A 17,434-nucleotide genomic window follows, 5' to 3' on the forward strand; every position below is an offset into this window, starting at 1 on the left:
ACTACACTCACCACTCATTTTCAAGTAAAACCAGAATCACACTTTGTGGGGTTCCCCCCCCCCCTTTAGCTATTCCAGCCACTGAGGTACTTCTGTTTAAAGCAGATTTATTAACAATTTTTAGCAGCCATGCATAACTCGCTTACATTCAGAATAGCAAGTGTGAGTTTATCACAGTCTATGGCAGGACTGTTAGATCTTCTTGCAATGCAAATAACAATTTAAACTGGCAGGTTTTGCTGTTTGGAGGTGAAAGGCCCCTTTCAACTCTAAGAGAAATCTAGAGTAGTTATCACTCCAGGCTTTAGAGAGCTTAACTCTAGCAAGCCGTGCTACACTGCATTAAAAAGTTGTGAGATTAACAGGAGAACCTGGCTTTGGTTCTCCAAAGTTTTTTTTTCTCCTGTGAGTTTCATTTCAATATCCAGCAGTTCTGAGGTTGAGTTTTGTGGTAACTAAAAGGGCAGGGAGAGGTAAGGAAGGGGAAAAAAGTTAACAAAGTGAGGGTGAAATCAGCTCGCTTTAGTGAGGATGGAAAGGGGAGAGTGAGTGAAGCAGCATGAAGACTGGATCATCCTTTTTGAAGTTCAATGTCTTACGTCAGCTAAGAATTTTATTGCTGATCTTGTGCTTCAGCTTCTGGGCAAAGATCACGAGGGGAAGGCTCTGAGGAAGTCATGGTAGTTTATCTTGTCTTCTCCACATGAACATAGGTCAATCACCTGGGGGGGGGAGGGAAGCAACCACAAAATAAACACTATAAAGAGTTGGAAGAAGCTGCAAATTTGTTTTTTTTAGGGGAAAGTGCCCAGAGGTACTCCTTTTGCAACAGAGCAGAAGATCTAACTCCCCTGTGCAGAAAAGCCTCACACCTTATCATCCTGAATCATAGATAACCTTGAGTGCTTATAGATGACACTAATCTATGCAAGGAGAATAGTTAAAGCGTTCAAGTTTAATCCTGATTGCCTTCACAGTATCACCACAGTGGCAACATGTCACAGCACTCTCCAACTTATCAAGCTGCAACAAGGTCTTTTACTATCTCATACCAGCATACTCTTCATGCCAGTCCCTCTGCTGCCTTTTCCCTCACCTCATCCAGGGCATGTGTTCTCTCTTCTTTTGCTTCTTCCTCCCTCTGCTTGCTGCTCTCTCTTCATTGGGTCTCAACCACTTAACTTAACCAGCCACACCTGCACCTTACCTACATCGGCCAACCCACCACCCCTGAAGCCAGCCCACAGTTGTGTATCATCAATGCTAATTAACCCAGGTTTATTCCTACACTTTCCCCCCCCCTTTTTTTTTAACATTTCATACCTTATATTTTTAATAATCATTACAACCCTTTAACAAACAAATTTTTCATACAGTCCTCTATAACTCCTCTAGAGCAACAGATCCACAAAAAACTGAAGTATGACACAGACTGACATAGGCTACAGCAAATCTTTCAGAAACCCCATAACAATCCCTGCCAAAAGTGGGATGAGGGCAGCATGTCTGACCAGTTACTGTTCACTGGTGTCGCTTTGGTGTGTGCACATGGCATAAAGTGGAGACACAAATAATTGAGCTCAGCGACAGCCCTACTAATGAGCCAGTTCTGGTATCCGTGCCTGACCCTGCATTGTGTTACAGAGCTATATCCTTTGTGTGCTTAAGGGGAAGAAAGAGGGCTTTTGTTTCTTTAATTGCATAACTAATCTCTTTCTGACACCCAGGGAGATGGAAAAGGTCTAATATCACAGTTCCTTGAAAGGATTCTTCTTTCCCTTGTCGCCTGGAGACAGATTTACTAGGGTTGCTCGTGTGACTGACAGCTGTGCTCCTCTCCAATCCAGGCAGTAGTTATCTGCCATATGTTTAATTTATAGCACAGCCACAATTCTGAGGGCTCTGGGCACACTCTTATTAAGATCTCAAGAGAGAAGAGGATGCCTCTAGTGTATAGGTCCTAGATGGGTATTCAAACATGGGGGTTTAGCCTCAATTGTCACAGGTTGTCCACATGCTCTTGGGCATGTCACTTCATCTCCCATTCTCAGAGTGGAAGTGGGAAGGACTGCCACATTGTAAATTCCTCAGGGCAGAGTGGTCTCCGATGAACTCTAGTACAGCAAAGCCCTGGGTGCTGGTCAAAGGCCTTTGTTCAGTGCACATTCAGGGACAAAAATACCCTGCCTGTGCACCTTTCTAACCACAGCTGTGATGCTCACAGTTGACTGGTTTAGGAATTATTATTTTTTTTTAATCAACGGAAATACTCCCTCTGGTTTCTAGATTTATTTAAATTCTGAGTCTGCCTCTATTGGCCACTAATCTACTGCATATCACATTAAGCTAAAAAGCATCGTTGCCAGTCATATTCCTAAAATGATCCTCCATCCCCACTACATGATTTTTTCTCTTCAATTCCCCTCACGTTTTCTGCTATGCAGACTGTGATCTCTGTATCCTGTTGCTCACAGTGCCCAGCAAGCCTATGTTTTAGTTGTGTTAACCAAGTGGTTATGATTCTAATATTTTTTTTTCTATAATACTTAGTTCTCAAATCTTCAGTTCAGTTGCTGTAAAATCCAGAATGCATCTAAGCTTTCCTATGGCTCATTCCCTAAGCTGTCATCTCTACTCAAGACCAGGTGTGCTTAAGTCATGATACTCAGAAGCACTGCAGTACCCTATGCCTGATCTCTATCATGATATACAACCTCTTCTGCTCATCTCTGAGACCAGCATGGCAGCAGGCACTTCCAGGCTTCATGTAATAGTGCAGCCAAACACCAGGCTGCCCATCTAGGGGGCAACCTGGGTACATTTCTGCCCTTTACTCAGAGGACAGCAATTATATCCTCCTTTAAGACACAGACTCAGTCCAACGGCTCAGAGGCCTTTCTGAATTGGGACTCTCTTGCCCTTTTCTTGAAGCTCTTCTCCTTTGTAGGGTAAAGGAGCTGTTGGTCTCACCTAGCTAGGGTTGGTTTGTAGAAGATCTTTTGGAAAAGCTATAGGAGGGGAACTCAGGATGCACAGTGCCCCTTCCTTCTGACCTTGTTAAGAAGAACGGTGTTGGTCGGCACACTCAAGCTGTCACAAAGGGCTAAAAATTTTGTTTTGTCCAGGACGCCAGAGCCATCCTTGTCACACTGAAGAAATGCCTCCCAAATGTTTTTGTTGTTCAAGTACTTATGGAGCTTCAGCTCTTCCTGAACCTGCACAATTAATTCATCCAGTTCCTGCTTGTTGGTCCCAAAGGTGGGGATGTCACTGTAGAAGAAAGGAAGAACAAGATTTCATGTAAAAGCTACTTCTGGCAGCCTTACTGTGACACTTGTGTGCTGGCTGCCCACCACAGCTGGCCAGACTGTATTTCTGAATACTCAGCAGGCTTCTGGGGTGCTTGATTTTTATGGCAAGCTCATCTCAGCTTGGACTTGGAGATGAAGCTCAGTCTTGATCTTGGATCTGCAAGTGCTCTGGGACAAAGAGTGTTTGCTCATGTGCTCCATACAGTCCCAGGAACTGTATGCAACTCTATTTTCAACCAAAGGCCTTGAACTTGATATTAAATGACTCCAAAGTGTGTTTTGAGCTAATAGGGTTGTTACTGGTTCACCCAAAATGGGTCCAGACAGCTAAAAAAGATGTGGTCCGGGGTCTGATGGGCTGATAAGCACAGCCAGAACAAATGGAAAAAAAAAGATTCCACCAACCCTCTGCTGAGCCTGCAACCATCTAGTGGCACATGGCGATACTTTTAGCAGCATCTGACACAGTTAACTGCTCTCTTTTGAGAAAAGATGACTGCATCCATTTAGCTGGAAGTGTCTCTGTTTCTGAGCCAGAGCTGTCTCCCAAGGCTTTTGGGTCAGCAGCAGCCATGAGGTCATACTGTACATACTTGACCCTCTCTGTATGTGCCCAGACACAGGCTCTTGGAGCTGAATAATCAGCTGAGCAGCCATTAGACAGCGGGCTGGAGCCCATGGAGGCTGCTGGAAATGCCCTTAGCTGTCAACCCTGAGTCTTATTTAGCTTCACAATGTCATCCTTTGAAGCTTACCTGTTGGCAGTCTCTTTTACCACCTGCCGTGGGTGAAAATGATCCCTCAGGGATTGCAGTGTTGCCTCAGGGAAACTCTCTGCATTGCTCTCCATGTAATTAAGCACATATTCATCAGCATCAGTGATAACAAATCTGTGACCAAACACTGGGGAAGAGACATTAAAGAAAGCAGTGTTACTTGTCTTTCAGCATGGGCAAGTTACTTCCTCATCCAGGAGAATGCATAGTTTCTCTCTTGTGGCTGGGCTCAGGTTTGAGCGAGCTCTGCTGTTTGTTTCAGTCCTTCACATGAGAATAGTTTCACTGACTCAAAAGGAGTTTTTCTGCCAGAAAAGCTGCTGCTGAGAGCAAAGACCCCATGCTTGGACCTACAATGACTTCCCCATTAGCACTGGTGTGTTTCTAAATATTTCATTATTACATTTATTTTCCTTACAGGATAGATAGATAGATGGCTGGTAGTCATCTGGCATAGCTTTAACCCTGCGAAACCAGCAGGTCCCAAAATGCACACTGAACACATACTATGAAGAACATAGTTCTTTTCATAATAATGTCAAAGGTCCAAACATTGACAGTAACAGAGTTATATGAATGTGCACCAGCTGGTGATCTGGAAACTCAAATGTGATGAGGCCCAGAAGGAACCCATCTTTCAAGTGAAGGAAGGTATATGCACCGTCCATGCAATAAAAACATATCGGAGCAGACACTGAAAAGCGATGCTCAGAGTATTATCAATCCAGGCTGGATTTTACCTTCAATTGTAGAACCAATGGTGAAGTCAGAGGGCTCATAGTACATGGCATTCTCTGTAGTAGAGCCTGGTTTGGCAACTCTGGTCTTGCGTAAGTATTTGCCTCCAATGATGCCAGAGTTACGGACTGGGGGTTCATAGATGCTGATCATATCATTGGAGAGGAAATAAGAGAGGATGAAGCGACGCTTTCTGTCCTCGGGGTTTGGTGATTCCTAGAGGAAAGGTAGTGGCTTTGGAAAAGAACATTTGAACAAGGTTTTTCTTTCCTGGGGTGCTTAGGAGTACCTAGTAATCCACTCATAAGCATCCACAGTTCATGGCTTTTTTATAGTTGACTAAACAAAGCACTTGATGTAGACCAAAAGCTACAGATACACTGACATATCATAACAAAGCCCTAGACACCATTAAGTATCTGAATTTCAAATGTTACTTGTGCTATTCAGGCTAACAGAAGCAGAATCTGGGCTGCAATGACCCAGTACATTCAGTATTTCCACAGACTGAGTAATCCAAGAGAAAGGAATATCATATATAGAATGATTCATTACAGAGAGAGACTGGCTGTAAAATTCAGTATTAAAGTTGTATTTTTCATTATAATGAGTGCCTGAGAGAGGTTGGTGCTGCTTCCAGCTCTTAGTCACAGGAAGACACTCCCTTGACACACCAGTAACTTTACTTGCTTAGTTTAAAATTAAGTGGATCTGAACTCATCAGCTGTGACCTTTAGGATCTCCTGGACAATAGGAAAAAGAAAGCCCTTATTCACCCTAAGTGTTTGGAGAGGGCAAGCACCAGGCAGCACAGGAAATGCCATTGCTACCTCCGGATGTGCCAGAGGCTCCTTGCATAAACCAACTATAAAGCTGGCACAAAGGCCAGGGCCTGAATGCCATTGTTGTGTGTGGAAAGCACCATCCCCATGGACTCCCCAGTTTCTATGCTGGCACGTGGCTGCTCAGCTAGCACAGCCCCTTGCTGGCTGCTGTGGCCAGAACTTGCCTGGAGAAGAACAGGTGCTGGGAGCCAGGAGCAGAGACAGCAAGCTCATGCTTGTGGCAGCGGTTGAAGGCAGGCAGAGGCACAGTGCCCAGTTGCAATGCTGTTTATGTTAGGGCCATCTGTCACGTGCTGATGTCAGTGGGAGTTTTTCCATAAATGGCTGTGGTTTTCTAGCATGTCTATTTTGTAATTTCTGTCCTTGTGGTTTTTTTCTACCTTTGCGTCCTACTAACTGTCACAGCAAGTACACAATAACCCAATGGCATCCCCTGAGGGGCACTTGTCTGGGGAGCTCTCTTCCCACCAGCACAGAGGAGAATTTGCTAACAGCTTTGAGTAGGCTGTTCCTCTCATCCTTCTGACTCTACAACATAAGCTGGGGCTATACCATCACGTAAAGCACTTACCAGGGCCACCTGGTATCGCAGCACCTTGTGGTCATTCTCTAGCATCTTAATTACATCTTTCCGGGGAGGCTTTGGAAACAGAGAAAAGCAGTTCTGGAGAGAGTCTTCAAGGATGCCAAAACCATTATAGGGAGGAATTACCTGCATCCAGAGGAGATATCAAACACAAACAGCTGAAACTTAGAACAAGACAATATTTGCAAGACAGTTTATCAGAAACCATCTGTTTGGAAAGAAATCTTCTGTCACCAGGTAGCAATAGCTGTGACATCCTGCCCAGTAGAGATGCTACTAGCCTGGCCATGTTTTGGACCCTTTACTTATAGAAAATATTTAATAGAATTAAGAAAATGGAAATTCAGAAAGCCAGGTGATTTCTCTGAATAAAGAGACTGGCTATACTAATAACTAAACTTTCCTGTGCACAGGAACTCAGTCATCTGTATGGTTACACTGTTAACCTAATCCCCATCCTGTTTGTGGTCTAGGCCAGCTAGCACTGTAAACCATTCCTAGGCTTGGTTTGGGAGGTAACAAGGCCTGTGACCATCCTCAGGAGGCAGTTTGGACTCAGCAACAGTTTTGGAGGGTGAGGGAGAGTTTAGTAGTATGAGTGCAGTCAGACTATGCCAGCTGACTTTCCAGCCAAAACCAAACCCTAACACTGTGTAATTTTCTAGTATAGACAGAACCAGAGTTCTTCCCATCACTATCAGCAAGTGCTTTGTCCTTTACAGTAATAGAAATCAGCTGTTTCAGAAGATTTTCATTTTGATATCAATTATGACCATTCTTGTCTTGTCTTTTTCAACTAACTTGCTCTTTTGTTTAAGCCAAACTTATCTACTATAGGTTCTTATTAAGCTGAACCTATACTTCACTACAAGAGCTTATACTGACTGCTTCCTTCCCTCCCTTCCTTAAGAAATTGTTTGCAGTACCTGTGGAACTTCCTCAAGTGGTTTCTTCTTTATTTCCACTGGCTGAAAGTCTGTGATGCCAAATTTGTCGCAGTAGAAGTTTCGTGTGAACTCATCGCAATCATAGATGAAGAAGGTGCGTCCGAGGAGGGTGGTAGATTTGCCAACAGCAAAATCTTTAGCTGTGTACCACTCAAGTACCTCCTGATCAGAGATCTCCAGCACACAGCTTGGGAAGGTCTCTAAGAACAAGGGAATAAAAGGGAAAAAAAACAATCAGGTAGATGTTAACATTTTCTAGTGCTACAAAAGCAAGCTGTGTAAGTAGCTCCAGGGACCTGTTGGTACTGCTGTTCTGCCACGGTTTCCCAAAAGATAAAGAATGTAGTGATCATTTAAAGAACTTTTCTTTGGCTAAAAAACAATGACACTTGGAGAGTTCTCAGCAAAAAATCTCCAGACTCGGTGAACCTCTGACACAGGCACCACATATGCGTGTACCCAGCAAGGCACTTTAACAGAGACAGATGTGCTGGCCAATCTAAACTTACTTTTCTTGTCCACAAAGGTTTTGGGTAAGCGTTGGCGTTTTATCAGTATTGGGAATGGGTCTCTACCATCATTTTGCTTGTAGACTTCCCGAACCTCCACCGTGTCATCTGCCAAGTAGTAATGGATGATGTAAGGCCGATTCTCACCAAAGATGCTGTCAGTGTCATCCCACATGGCGTAGAAGCGAAGAACCTGGGGTGGAGAAAAAGAGGCAGAGAAGACAAATATGGATTAGAGTTACTAATCCTTTTGTCCAAATGAAGTGGGTTGAAATCAGTTGGGTGATTGGAGGCATCTAACCAATCTTCTCCAGAAGAACCAAGCCCTTGTTCTGTGGGTACTGGGATGAATGGGCTGCTAAGGCAGCAGTGGTAAGGGCAGCAGTGACCTGGAAAGCTGGACAGACCTGTCTTACCTTGACAGCAGCAAGAGAGAGAGAACAGTTTATGCTAAGACAAGAAATTTAGTTCAGGAAACATGAAGAAAAATGGTGGGAGGAGTGATTAAAAAGCAGCAGAAAATAATTGCCCAGGAGTAAGCAGGGAAGTAGCCTTAAGGGAAGTGATTTTTATAATGAAACTTAATACAGCAAGATAGAATCTTGTTTTGACTCTTAAACCTCTTAGAGGTTTCGTGGCCAATTCTTCACTACTCTTATGCTGAGGAAGGCAGAGCGGAATGCACTCAGCAGTCCTGAGGAGGCTGCATTCACTGCAGACCCCATCTTGTTTCTGCGTAGTGGAAATACTGTCTTTTAATGCTACAGAAATCAAACTCCTCACACTGCAATGCTCAATAGTTCCCCAAGGTACAGCTCCCAAACAGACAGCCCAGTAGCCATTGCAGGCGGAGTTGGCCCAGCACAGATTTGAGTCACTAAGGCTAAACTCGCAATAAAATGGTAGGCATGGCCCAGCTTGCATCCACACAGCAAAACTGTCTTCTTCCCTCAAAACAGGGTGAACACATCCAAAACGGCAACTGAATATGATCCTGACTTATGCTAACAGCTAGATGATGTTCAGGAAGTGCTTGATGGATAGCTGGCCAGGGACAACATGCAGAACTCAGGTCATGTCCAGTCCTGTTTTATTTTCTAGTATAGATGTAGTCTATAGGGTTTCATGCATTGTTGCAAGATGAAAAGAAGATCCAGGGGAGCAGGGAGAAGAGTGTTAGTCAACTGTGTGCACAGGGAGAATTCAGTCAGAGCAAGTGGCATTTGTGTTTGTCTGAAATTGTCCGCCCTGGCACCTGCCATCGATGATTTAGGGGAAGAGAGGAGTGGATGCAGCACACCCATTTGTACTAGAACTGCATCTGGCCGCTAACTTCCCGAGGCCAGTGGCTTATCTCATCCCAACAGAAAACAAGAGAGAAATGGATGATCTAGAGCATAGGCTCTGCAACCCAAAGAGAAGCTATTTACCAGGCACAAAGCCCAGCAAAACCGTAACATTTTGTTTCTCACTAAAGCCAGGAATGGAGCAAATCTAGAGTCTGTGCAGCAGACTGAGATTTTTCAGAATAAGGCTGCAGACACAAGACTCAGGTTTCAATAACATATAGTCTGTAATACCGGCAATCACTACCAGCTCTCTCACCTGCTTGTCGTAAGTCAGAAACTGTTTCAGTTGGTCGAAATCTGATGGTGTGGTGTACTTGCGCATAGCCATCCGACGCAGTTCTGTGTAAGGATCAAAAACCATTTTCTCTGGAGGGTTCAGTTCAATTCCTTGGCTCTCCAGGAACACCTAGAAAGGTCATTTGAGGTATTAATGGTGCCGTGAGTTCTGAAGGTAAGATGTAACTAGAGATTACAGATGGGCTGAGATGAGTGTTGTCAGAATACTGCAAGATCATTCGTCACGGACCACCAGGTTGCAGGAGTAATTCTATTGCAACAGCAAATGGACTTCTTCCCTTTTTGGCCTTGGGAAGTGGCCCATGAAAACATTCAGCTCAGGAAGGACCTATGCAAACATCTTCAACAGGCATGTGAGACCACACTGAAGGTTCTCACAAGGCAGGTTCACACTTTCACAGTTTACCTTGATCTGAAGAAAGAAGTCTTCACAAAAAAGCAAACTGAAAGATTGCAAGCAACCTTACTGTGAAAGCTACAGCTGCAAACTACTGTACTCTAACAGGTCTGTCCACCTGTAACTCCCAGGGTTCTTTCTGTCAGTGTTCTTTGTACAAGCAACGCACCTGCGTGAACAGGTCACAGTTGACTATTCGGTAGGTCCTGCCATACATAGTGATGTTCATGCCCCGATTTAGATCCTTCCAGTGGTAATGATCCCCACGGTCATTCTTGGGCACCCGGTGGCGTCTCATAAGTTTGCCTTGAGGAAGACCAGAGTTCTGCACAACAGGTTCTATGACGGACATGCTGTCATCTTCCAAGTAGTAATAGATACGCACTTGGCGGATCCGGTAATTCTCTTCTGCAGAGAGAGGTACATCTTCCTGGAAATAGGCATCAAACTTCAAAATCTGCCAAAGGGGCCATATAGCAAAGGGAGAGAGAAAGAAACAATCTGAATACCATGACTAGTCTATTAAGACCAACAATATATTTGTAATTTGCTTTGGCAGTGCAAAGTTAGAGGACAGTAATCTACAAAAGCATCAAAGACAACTGTAGCCTAATCTGTGACTGATGGCAGAGGCACCATGAGGGCTTTTATCAAGACTTGCCTTTTACAAATTTGGTATGCATTGCACAGGTATAAAAAATACAGTCTTTTTCCCTACTCCTTCTAGATCACCTGCTATTTCACCTATTGCCAGGTGCTCAGTTACTGCCAGCAATCTAGTTTACTGACACATATTACTTTCTTTACTATTGTCAGCTTTGCAGACCCTGACTTAGGGAAGCTATCAGGAGATTTTAGTGAAGTGTTCAACCCATCTGTAGATTTTAATATCTGCATGTGTTATCTGAAGTCACATCTATTCAGCACTGAAAGCAAAAGCTAATCTGTGCTTGAGAAACAAGGAGACAAATCAGCCAGTCAATCACAGCTCCTGTGCTCGGCAAAAGTATGAGGAATATTCCCTCCAAAACCATTTAATGCCCCTAAGAGGATATAAGCGGCCAATTGGGCCTTGCATATCCAGCCTACATCAACCCAAAGGCCTGGGTAATTAAGTGATGATAAAGCCAGCAAGCTCCTACCAGCCAGCAAAAGTGCTTTGAAAGGGACCATGACTTCCCCCAGCAGCACTGGGGCCCCTGCTGCTACTCTGGCTTGAATGAAGGGCAGAAAAGTATCTGACAGATTAACCAGCAACATCTACATTAGTCTGAAGGAACAGCCTCAGTAATTAACATAGCACATCTGTTGCCCAGACTGTCTCACAGATGGGCTGAGGGTTGGCTGCAAACTGCCTTACCAGGCCTGCCAGACAGCGTGTAAATCCCCACACGTGCTCAAGTCTGCTGAGCTCACATGCTCTGCAGCCACTGCTCTGTCCGTGGCTGCGGCTGCACTTGCGAGCTTGCGGTCTGTGCCACTGGCAGAGTTAAAATCAAGGGTCAGCTCAGGACTGCTCCAAGCAGACACATAACCACCTCCTAGTCTGATACAACCACCAAGATGTAACACAGGAAGCACTAGTGGAGCAGTATGGGCTGTAACAGGCTGTGGTGACAAACACAATTATAAATAGATAGACCACAGTTAAACCAGTCAAAGAGGGTCCCCAGTGCAGACCGCCTTTTACATTTTAAACTCAGTTACAATTTCAATGTAGTTTTGGAAACACAGAAGGCCAAGCTGTGACTTACAGGGCAATGGTTACAAACCGAAGCTTTCCAGAGTTAATCAAACCTCCTTTCCAACGCCTGCTGGAAATGCTGTAGCGTAACTTGTGGGGAATGTCTTACATCGTTTACGTATTATAATCCTCCCAAGCAAAGAAAGCCTCTTTCAGTCTGGGGCTCAGCTGTCTCTGACTAAGGGCTATGGCATCTGAAAACTGCTGTACACTGTCCCATGAACCCTAGAGCTGACTGTTTGTCTCTGAACTTGGCCAGCGATATTCCTGGAATAAGCTTCTTTATACCTTTTTGTCAAAAGCCACGTGTGCTGGTATGAAGCTGGAAGGTGGAGCCTGCCTGGCTTGCCCATACGTCAGCGTGGGTCTCTTGTTGGATAATTCATCTAATTCAGCTTGAGAAAGCTGATTCGTATATAGTCGCTCCCTGCCAATCCCCACTGTGGGCAGCCGTGAAAAGGCAAATCCATTTTTGTAGCCCAGTGTCTGGGACCGATGAAAAGATGTTTTCTGTAGAAGCAAATCCAAATTGTTAAAATACTGCATGCACTTCGTAGATACAGCTACTGAAAGCACAGAAAAACAGTAAGAGTGTAACATCCAGAATGCCCCCTCAGCATTTTATTATAACCTACCACAGCAGTTATTTACAATCAGATTTTACACTTAGGTCAAGAAGGCTGAAAAAACATTAAGTGACTGGAGGAACAAAGTATCAGAGTGAACTCAAATCCTAGCACTGCCACACACTTCCCAAGAACTCAAATCACTTAATTTACCTGTTGCCAACATTCTCCGTGCTGAGAATGGGGTGACAGCACTTTATCTGCCCCAGCATTTCTCTCACCCACTCTTTGCTCCCTACTTTGTGTTATGGCAGTACAGAGCATCATGGGACCCCACTTTGTTACTGCTGTACGGTGCTGTGCACCCTCTGTGTTTTCCATTGTTATTTATTTTGTTAACCCTCTCCTGGGGATGATGCTCACAGGATTTTCTTTGCTGGGCTAAATCAAGGTGTGCTCACAGAACTGCAATTATGAAACATACCAAAGCACGTTAGCTGTTTCACCACCTCTCTCCACAGTCTGTGCAAGGGTCACACATTAAATAATGACAACAGTGTAAGACCCTATAGCAGATTAATTAGAAGCCTGATAAGACAAGAAGAATTTGATCTATGTGAGCACTGTATAATGCTTGGCTGTAGGATTCACCGGTTATTTTTTGTTTTGTTGGTTTAATCTTGGGTTTGAGCTTCCCGAAGCCTTTTACCTATCTCTGCTATCTGCCTCATGTCAGCTACTGAGCCATTCTTCAAGCTAAATAATTACCCAGATGGCACAGGTAGGTTCCTGCTTTGATTAAGGACACACAACAAAAAAATGTCAGAGCTGTGAACAGGATCTAATCTCTGTCAGTGCAGTCCTGTTCTTCACTACTGAAGATTAAGATCAGACTTGAGTGACATCAAGCTATTCAACTTGCTGTACAATCCACCACACCTGGTACTTCACCTGCAATTCTGAAAGCATTTGAAATAATGCATGCCTGGCTGGCCCCACTGGCCTTTCAACACTTAATGCTCCAGAAAAAGCAGGAGAAATTGAGTCCTTGATAAAAAAATCCCTGGCTTTACCTTAACTTTTGCCAAGTAAAACACAGTTGTACGCATTTCTAGCACTAAAGAAACAAGCTTCTGCTCCTTTTCCGGACCCAAACATGCAATCAGTCTAACCTCTGGCATATGAGCCACTTCTCCATCCCCTACCTCACCCCTCATGGTTAAACCTCTAATCTTATACACACCTTCAAGGCCCCCACTTGAGTTTCACATAATTGCCTGTTTTCTCTTTAAATTGGTACTACAGATCTTGCAATGCTGTGGAGAAAGCAGTTAGGAAAACAGTTCAGGTGAAAAGAGTTTACTGAAGACATGTTAGCAGACCCTCTTAGAAACATTAGCCCTGCCACAGAACTGCCATTTCCTTCTGTTAAATAAATGCTAAGAGAAATCTGTGGGAAAAATATTCAAGGAAAACCAGGAAGTTTGTCTTTAAATTGGGCAATATCAGTGTTTGTCAGAAGTACGCAGGCTTTTAAAGGCCCACAGTTGCCTAAAGAAAACACCTCATAAATTCATAAGACTACTAGAGTTGATAAGCTCTCCCAAGTGAGCGCGGATGCCAGATAACATCTCACAGCATCAGGTGACTAATGTAAATTTAAAAGGGAAAACCCAGAATGTAAACTCCTAATCTCAGTTGCTGCCAGTCCATATCTGAAGAAATTCCATTAAGTACTTCTTTTGCCAAGTCTATAACACTTCATACAAACACCATTCCCCCTCCCAGTGTCTCTGTTTCTCCTGTCACATGAGCACTGAGCAGTAACAATACTATCTTATTTGAACACAGAGGTTTTCTTCAGCACTTCTCAGCGTTCACTTGGAAAACAAGTATTGCAACGGCCATTTCATAGACTGGAAAACTGTGGCAAAGTGAGTTGATAGCACTCACTAGGGCTCATCCTGAGGAACACTGCAAAACCATTTCTGGAGTACAGATCTCCTTAAAACATTACCAACAGTTCAATACTTCAAGTTACTTTAAAGTAATGATCTGCTCTGCTAAGTCCCATGGCTGTTTCTTACATACACACAGCACAGCTAGAAGTCAATAGAAGCATTCACATGACTAAAGCAGGTAGGCTTTTACTGATAGAGGAAATAATATTTTGCTAGGGGCAGAAATTTGCATTGCAGATTTCCAAGACATCATAAATTATATTGAGGAAATAATATTAAGCTGAGATAACCTTTATTACTGCATGATTAAGAGTATTCGTTAGGAGTAAATGACTCCGCTTACTGTTGAAGAACTCAGTCATCACTGAGTTTTAGAAAATAGTTTGACTGTTCATGCCAGAAGGCACTACTAAGACTGGTACAGTGAGAATTTATCCTTGGGTGGCCCTAATCCACACATAAACAGATAACAGACAAGACAGGGTCCTATTTAGGAAAACAGAGAAAACTGGGTTCCCACAAAGGCATCCAGAATGATCTGGACTGGGTTTACCAAAGCCCATCATGGCACAGTCCTCGTCAAGAGCACATCATATCAGACAGGTATTAGTGACAATACCACCACTGGTCTAAGAAACATAGGACAGTATCTTCCTAAGGGAGCACTCAATCCCTTCAGCGTCGCTAAGATCCTTTAGAGGTTCCTCCCCTCTCCATCTGAGAAGCAATCAAGAGCTACAGAAATTTCTGTCACAAGGACACCTATGAAATACTGTAGTGTCCTCTAGAAATATCAGAAAGCATTGCAGTGGCAGGAGATGGAAGGGAAGCTTTTCTCCTTGTAAGAATCAACATTTCCACTGGAAGATTCAATGAGATCTGTGTCCTGGGAAGTAAAGAGGCTCGGTGAGTGAGATGGGAAAAGCAGAGCAGCCTGGCCTGAAGTGGGGCTCACCATAACTTGAGAAGATTTGGCAAAGGGTAGACTGGATTGGTAAGAGGTTCTCTCTTCTGTAGAGCACGATCCAGGGGACATATCAGGAAGACACAGAAGTGCTTGTTCTAGAAGTGTCAGTTTTCAATGGGACAACGAGTACTGCCCCAAAGCATGTGTCTTCTTTTTTTCAGTACAGCATATCCCATCACAAATGTTCACACACAAGTATATGAGTTTCCTTATCCTGGAATACCAAAGCATACTGGGGCCCTGTTCTGATGACCAGGCAACTTCGATGTATTGGGAGGGAACAGAGGGAAGACAGGGTCTCACTTGGAACACAGAGCCTTATGGAAATGTTCTTAAGGATATTAAGCTCCAGGGAAATCTAAGGCAAGCCCTGGTAAGGCAAGTTCCCTACAAAAGTCTGGGAGTATTGCTTCTGAGGGAAGCAGTCAGGATATTGATTTCTCAAAGTGACATTGGTAGCAATGAGCTGAAGTCGAGCAATGGTATCAGGACTTAAGATCTTAGTTCCTCAGGGAGAAGGAAGGGCAGAGCTGTCAGCTGCTCTGAAACAGTACTGGAAGAAACTCAGGGAGTCTGTTCTTGTCTGTGGTACTGCTTCCTCGAGGATATTGGAAGGATTTGGGGTTTTCAGATCCTTAGTGTGTGGGCCAGTGGGAATGGGGAAAAGGAGAGGCTGCTTACTGATTTAGTATCAATTCAAGTGCAGAGAATGAGGATGAGACCACTTCTTCCAAGGAACCTGGGAGCAGCTGAGAGGGTTTCACTTCCTTGGGATGATCCTGGAGGCTGTGTTGATATCAGTTCTGTGGAGGCATACCAGTTCTCTGAAGATTATCAGGTTCTCAGGTTCCACACCATTAGTTTCCTACGGACTATCAAGGATTCAGTTCTCCAGGCAACACTGGGAGAGTATTTGTGGAAGTATCAGAGCTTTGGAGGAGGGTGTATCAGGAGGGTATTGATTGCACAGGAGATTGGTGACTTCAGGATGTTATTTGTGCCTCTAAGGGTGGTGGAGGGTCCAGGACATAACTGTACTGGGATGGTTTGGGGGATTAATTCCTAGTGGAAGACTGCTTTAGGTTTGGGCAATGTTGGTTCTCCTGGGTATATCAAGACTGTTGAGGGGCTGTCATGTGAGTTTATGGGTCTCAGTTCAGGGCAGATTCAGAACAAGTAATAGGTTCAGAACACATCCCTTTGGGAAAACTGAGATGGTTCAGAGAAACAGTAGTTTTCCTGGGGGAATCATGTTTCCAGACTGTAAAGTGAGTTTAGGGATACTCCTTCCCTTGGGGTATCACATGAACTGGCAGGGGAGCTACTGGATGGGTTCAGGGGTAATAAATGTCCACGGGGAGAGTCTGCAGGTAGTAGTTCTGCAGTTATAGAGAAACTTTTTGGGGTCTCAAATGAGGCTAGGGGAACCTACCTCTCCAAAGCTATCAAGACAATTTCAGGGGTTATCAGATGGGTGAAAGATGCAATGGGTTCCTTGGGGACAAGTTTAAAAGTACCAAGTCCTCTGGAGGGTGGGCTTAGGGATACCTGGTCCCCTGGGAACAGACTTTCAATTACATTGGGAGAACTTGGGTGTATCAGGTCTGCTGTGGGTAGGGTCAGGGGATACCAGCTGGGTTGAGTGAGTTCAGGTCCCCGAGATGTGAGTTCAGCAATATTTGTTGGCTTTGGGAAACATCAAGACCTCCTGGGGGCGAATTCAGTGGGTATGAAGTCTGCTGGGGAGCATCAATGAGTTTCCAGGGCACCAGGTCCCTTGGGGGTCACTTCACAAGGTGCCAGGTCCCCTGAAGGGCTTCTGGTGAGTTTGAGGGGTACCAGGTTCCCAGGACACCACGTTCCCTCAGGGAAATCAAGTGAATTCTGGAGGTAACAGGCCTTTTGGGGGAATCAGAGAGCAGTCTGAGGGACAGGAGGCTCCCTTGGGGTGGGTTCAGGAGGTAACATGTCCCCTGGGGTAATATTAGATGAGTTTAGGGGCACCAGGTCTCCCGGGGAGTTAGAGGAGGGTCTGAGGGAGAACCAGGTTCCCGGAGGGGGGTCTTTGGAGGGTACCAGATTCTCCGCAGGAGCTGGACAGGGTGCAGGTCACAGACGAGCCGCTGGCGCAGGGCGGGGGTGTGGAGGCCCGGCTCTCAGGGAGGCACCTGCCAGGCCAGGGGCTTCGCTGCATCCCGGGGGGGGGCGTGGGCGGGGATCTCCGGGATGCAGGGTACACCGGGGCGGCTGCGCTCACCATGGGATCCCTGAAGGCATAGCCCGGGAGGAAGGGCAAGCCCGGCACCGGCTTCGAGCTCATGGCGGCGGAAGTGACCCCTCCGCGGGCTACGGCGACGCCGTCTCCACGGCAACGGGCGGCTGGCCCGGTGCGCAGGCTCGCCGAGGGGGGGGCGCATGCGCGCCGGGCGGGCCGCGCCGCG

The 17,434-nt window shown here is 45.1% G+C and overlaps 2 protein-coding genes across 2 annotated transcripts in view; one reads left to right on the forward strand and one right to left on the reverse strand.

Annotated features, from left to right (window-relative positions):
- The window catches only part of LOC130151244 (serine protease 55-like), a 230,975-nt gene that overhangs the window by 104,644 nt on the left and 108,897 nt on the right, over positions 1-17,434 (forward strand). The gene's annotated exons all lie outside the window — the stretch shown is intronic.
- On the reverse strand, positions 91-17,367 carry EFHC1 (EF-hand domain containing 1). The gene is made up of 11 exons (XM_056343202.1): positions 17,251-17,367; positions 11,788-12,009; positions 9,925-10,212; positions 9,318-9,467; positions 7,713-7,905; positions 7,183-7,403; positions 6,242-6,382; positions 4,828-5,041; positions 4,067-4,214; positions 3,054-3,270; positions 91-722 (listed from the first exon to the last, which is right to left on the reverse strand). Exons 1-11 carry the CDS (start codon positions 17,311-17,313, stop codon positions 651-653), a joined length of 1,929 nt encoding a protein of 642 aa, XP_056199177.1. The 5' UTR covers positions 17,314-17,367; the 3' UTR covers positions 91-650.

Source organism: Falco biarmicus, chromosome 6 (assembly GCF_023638135.1).
Source record: "Falco biarmicus isolate bFalBia1 chromosome 6, bFalBia1.pri, whole genome shotgun sequence".
Taxonomy (NCBI): domain Eukaryota; kingdom Metazoa; phylum Chordata; class Aves; order Falconiformes; family Falconidae; genus Falco; species Falco biarmicus.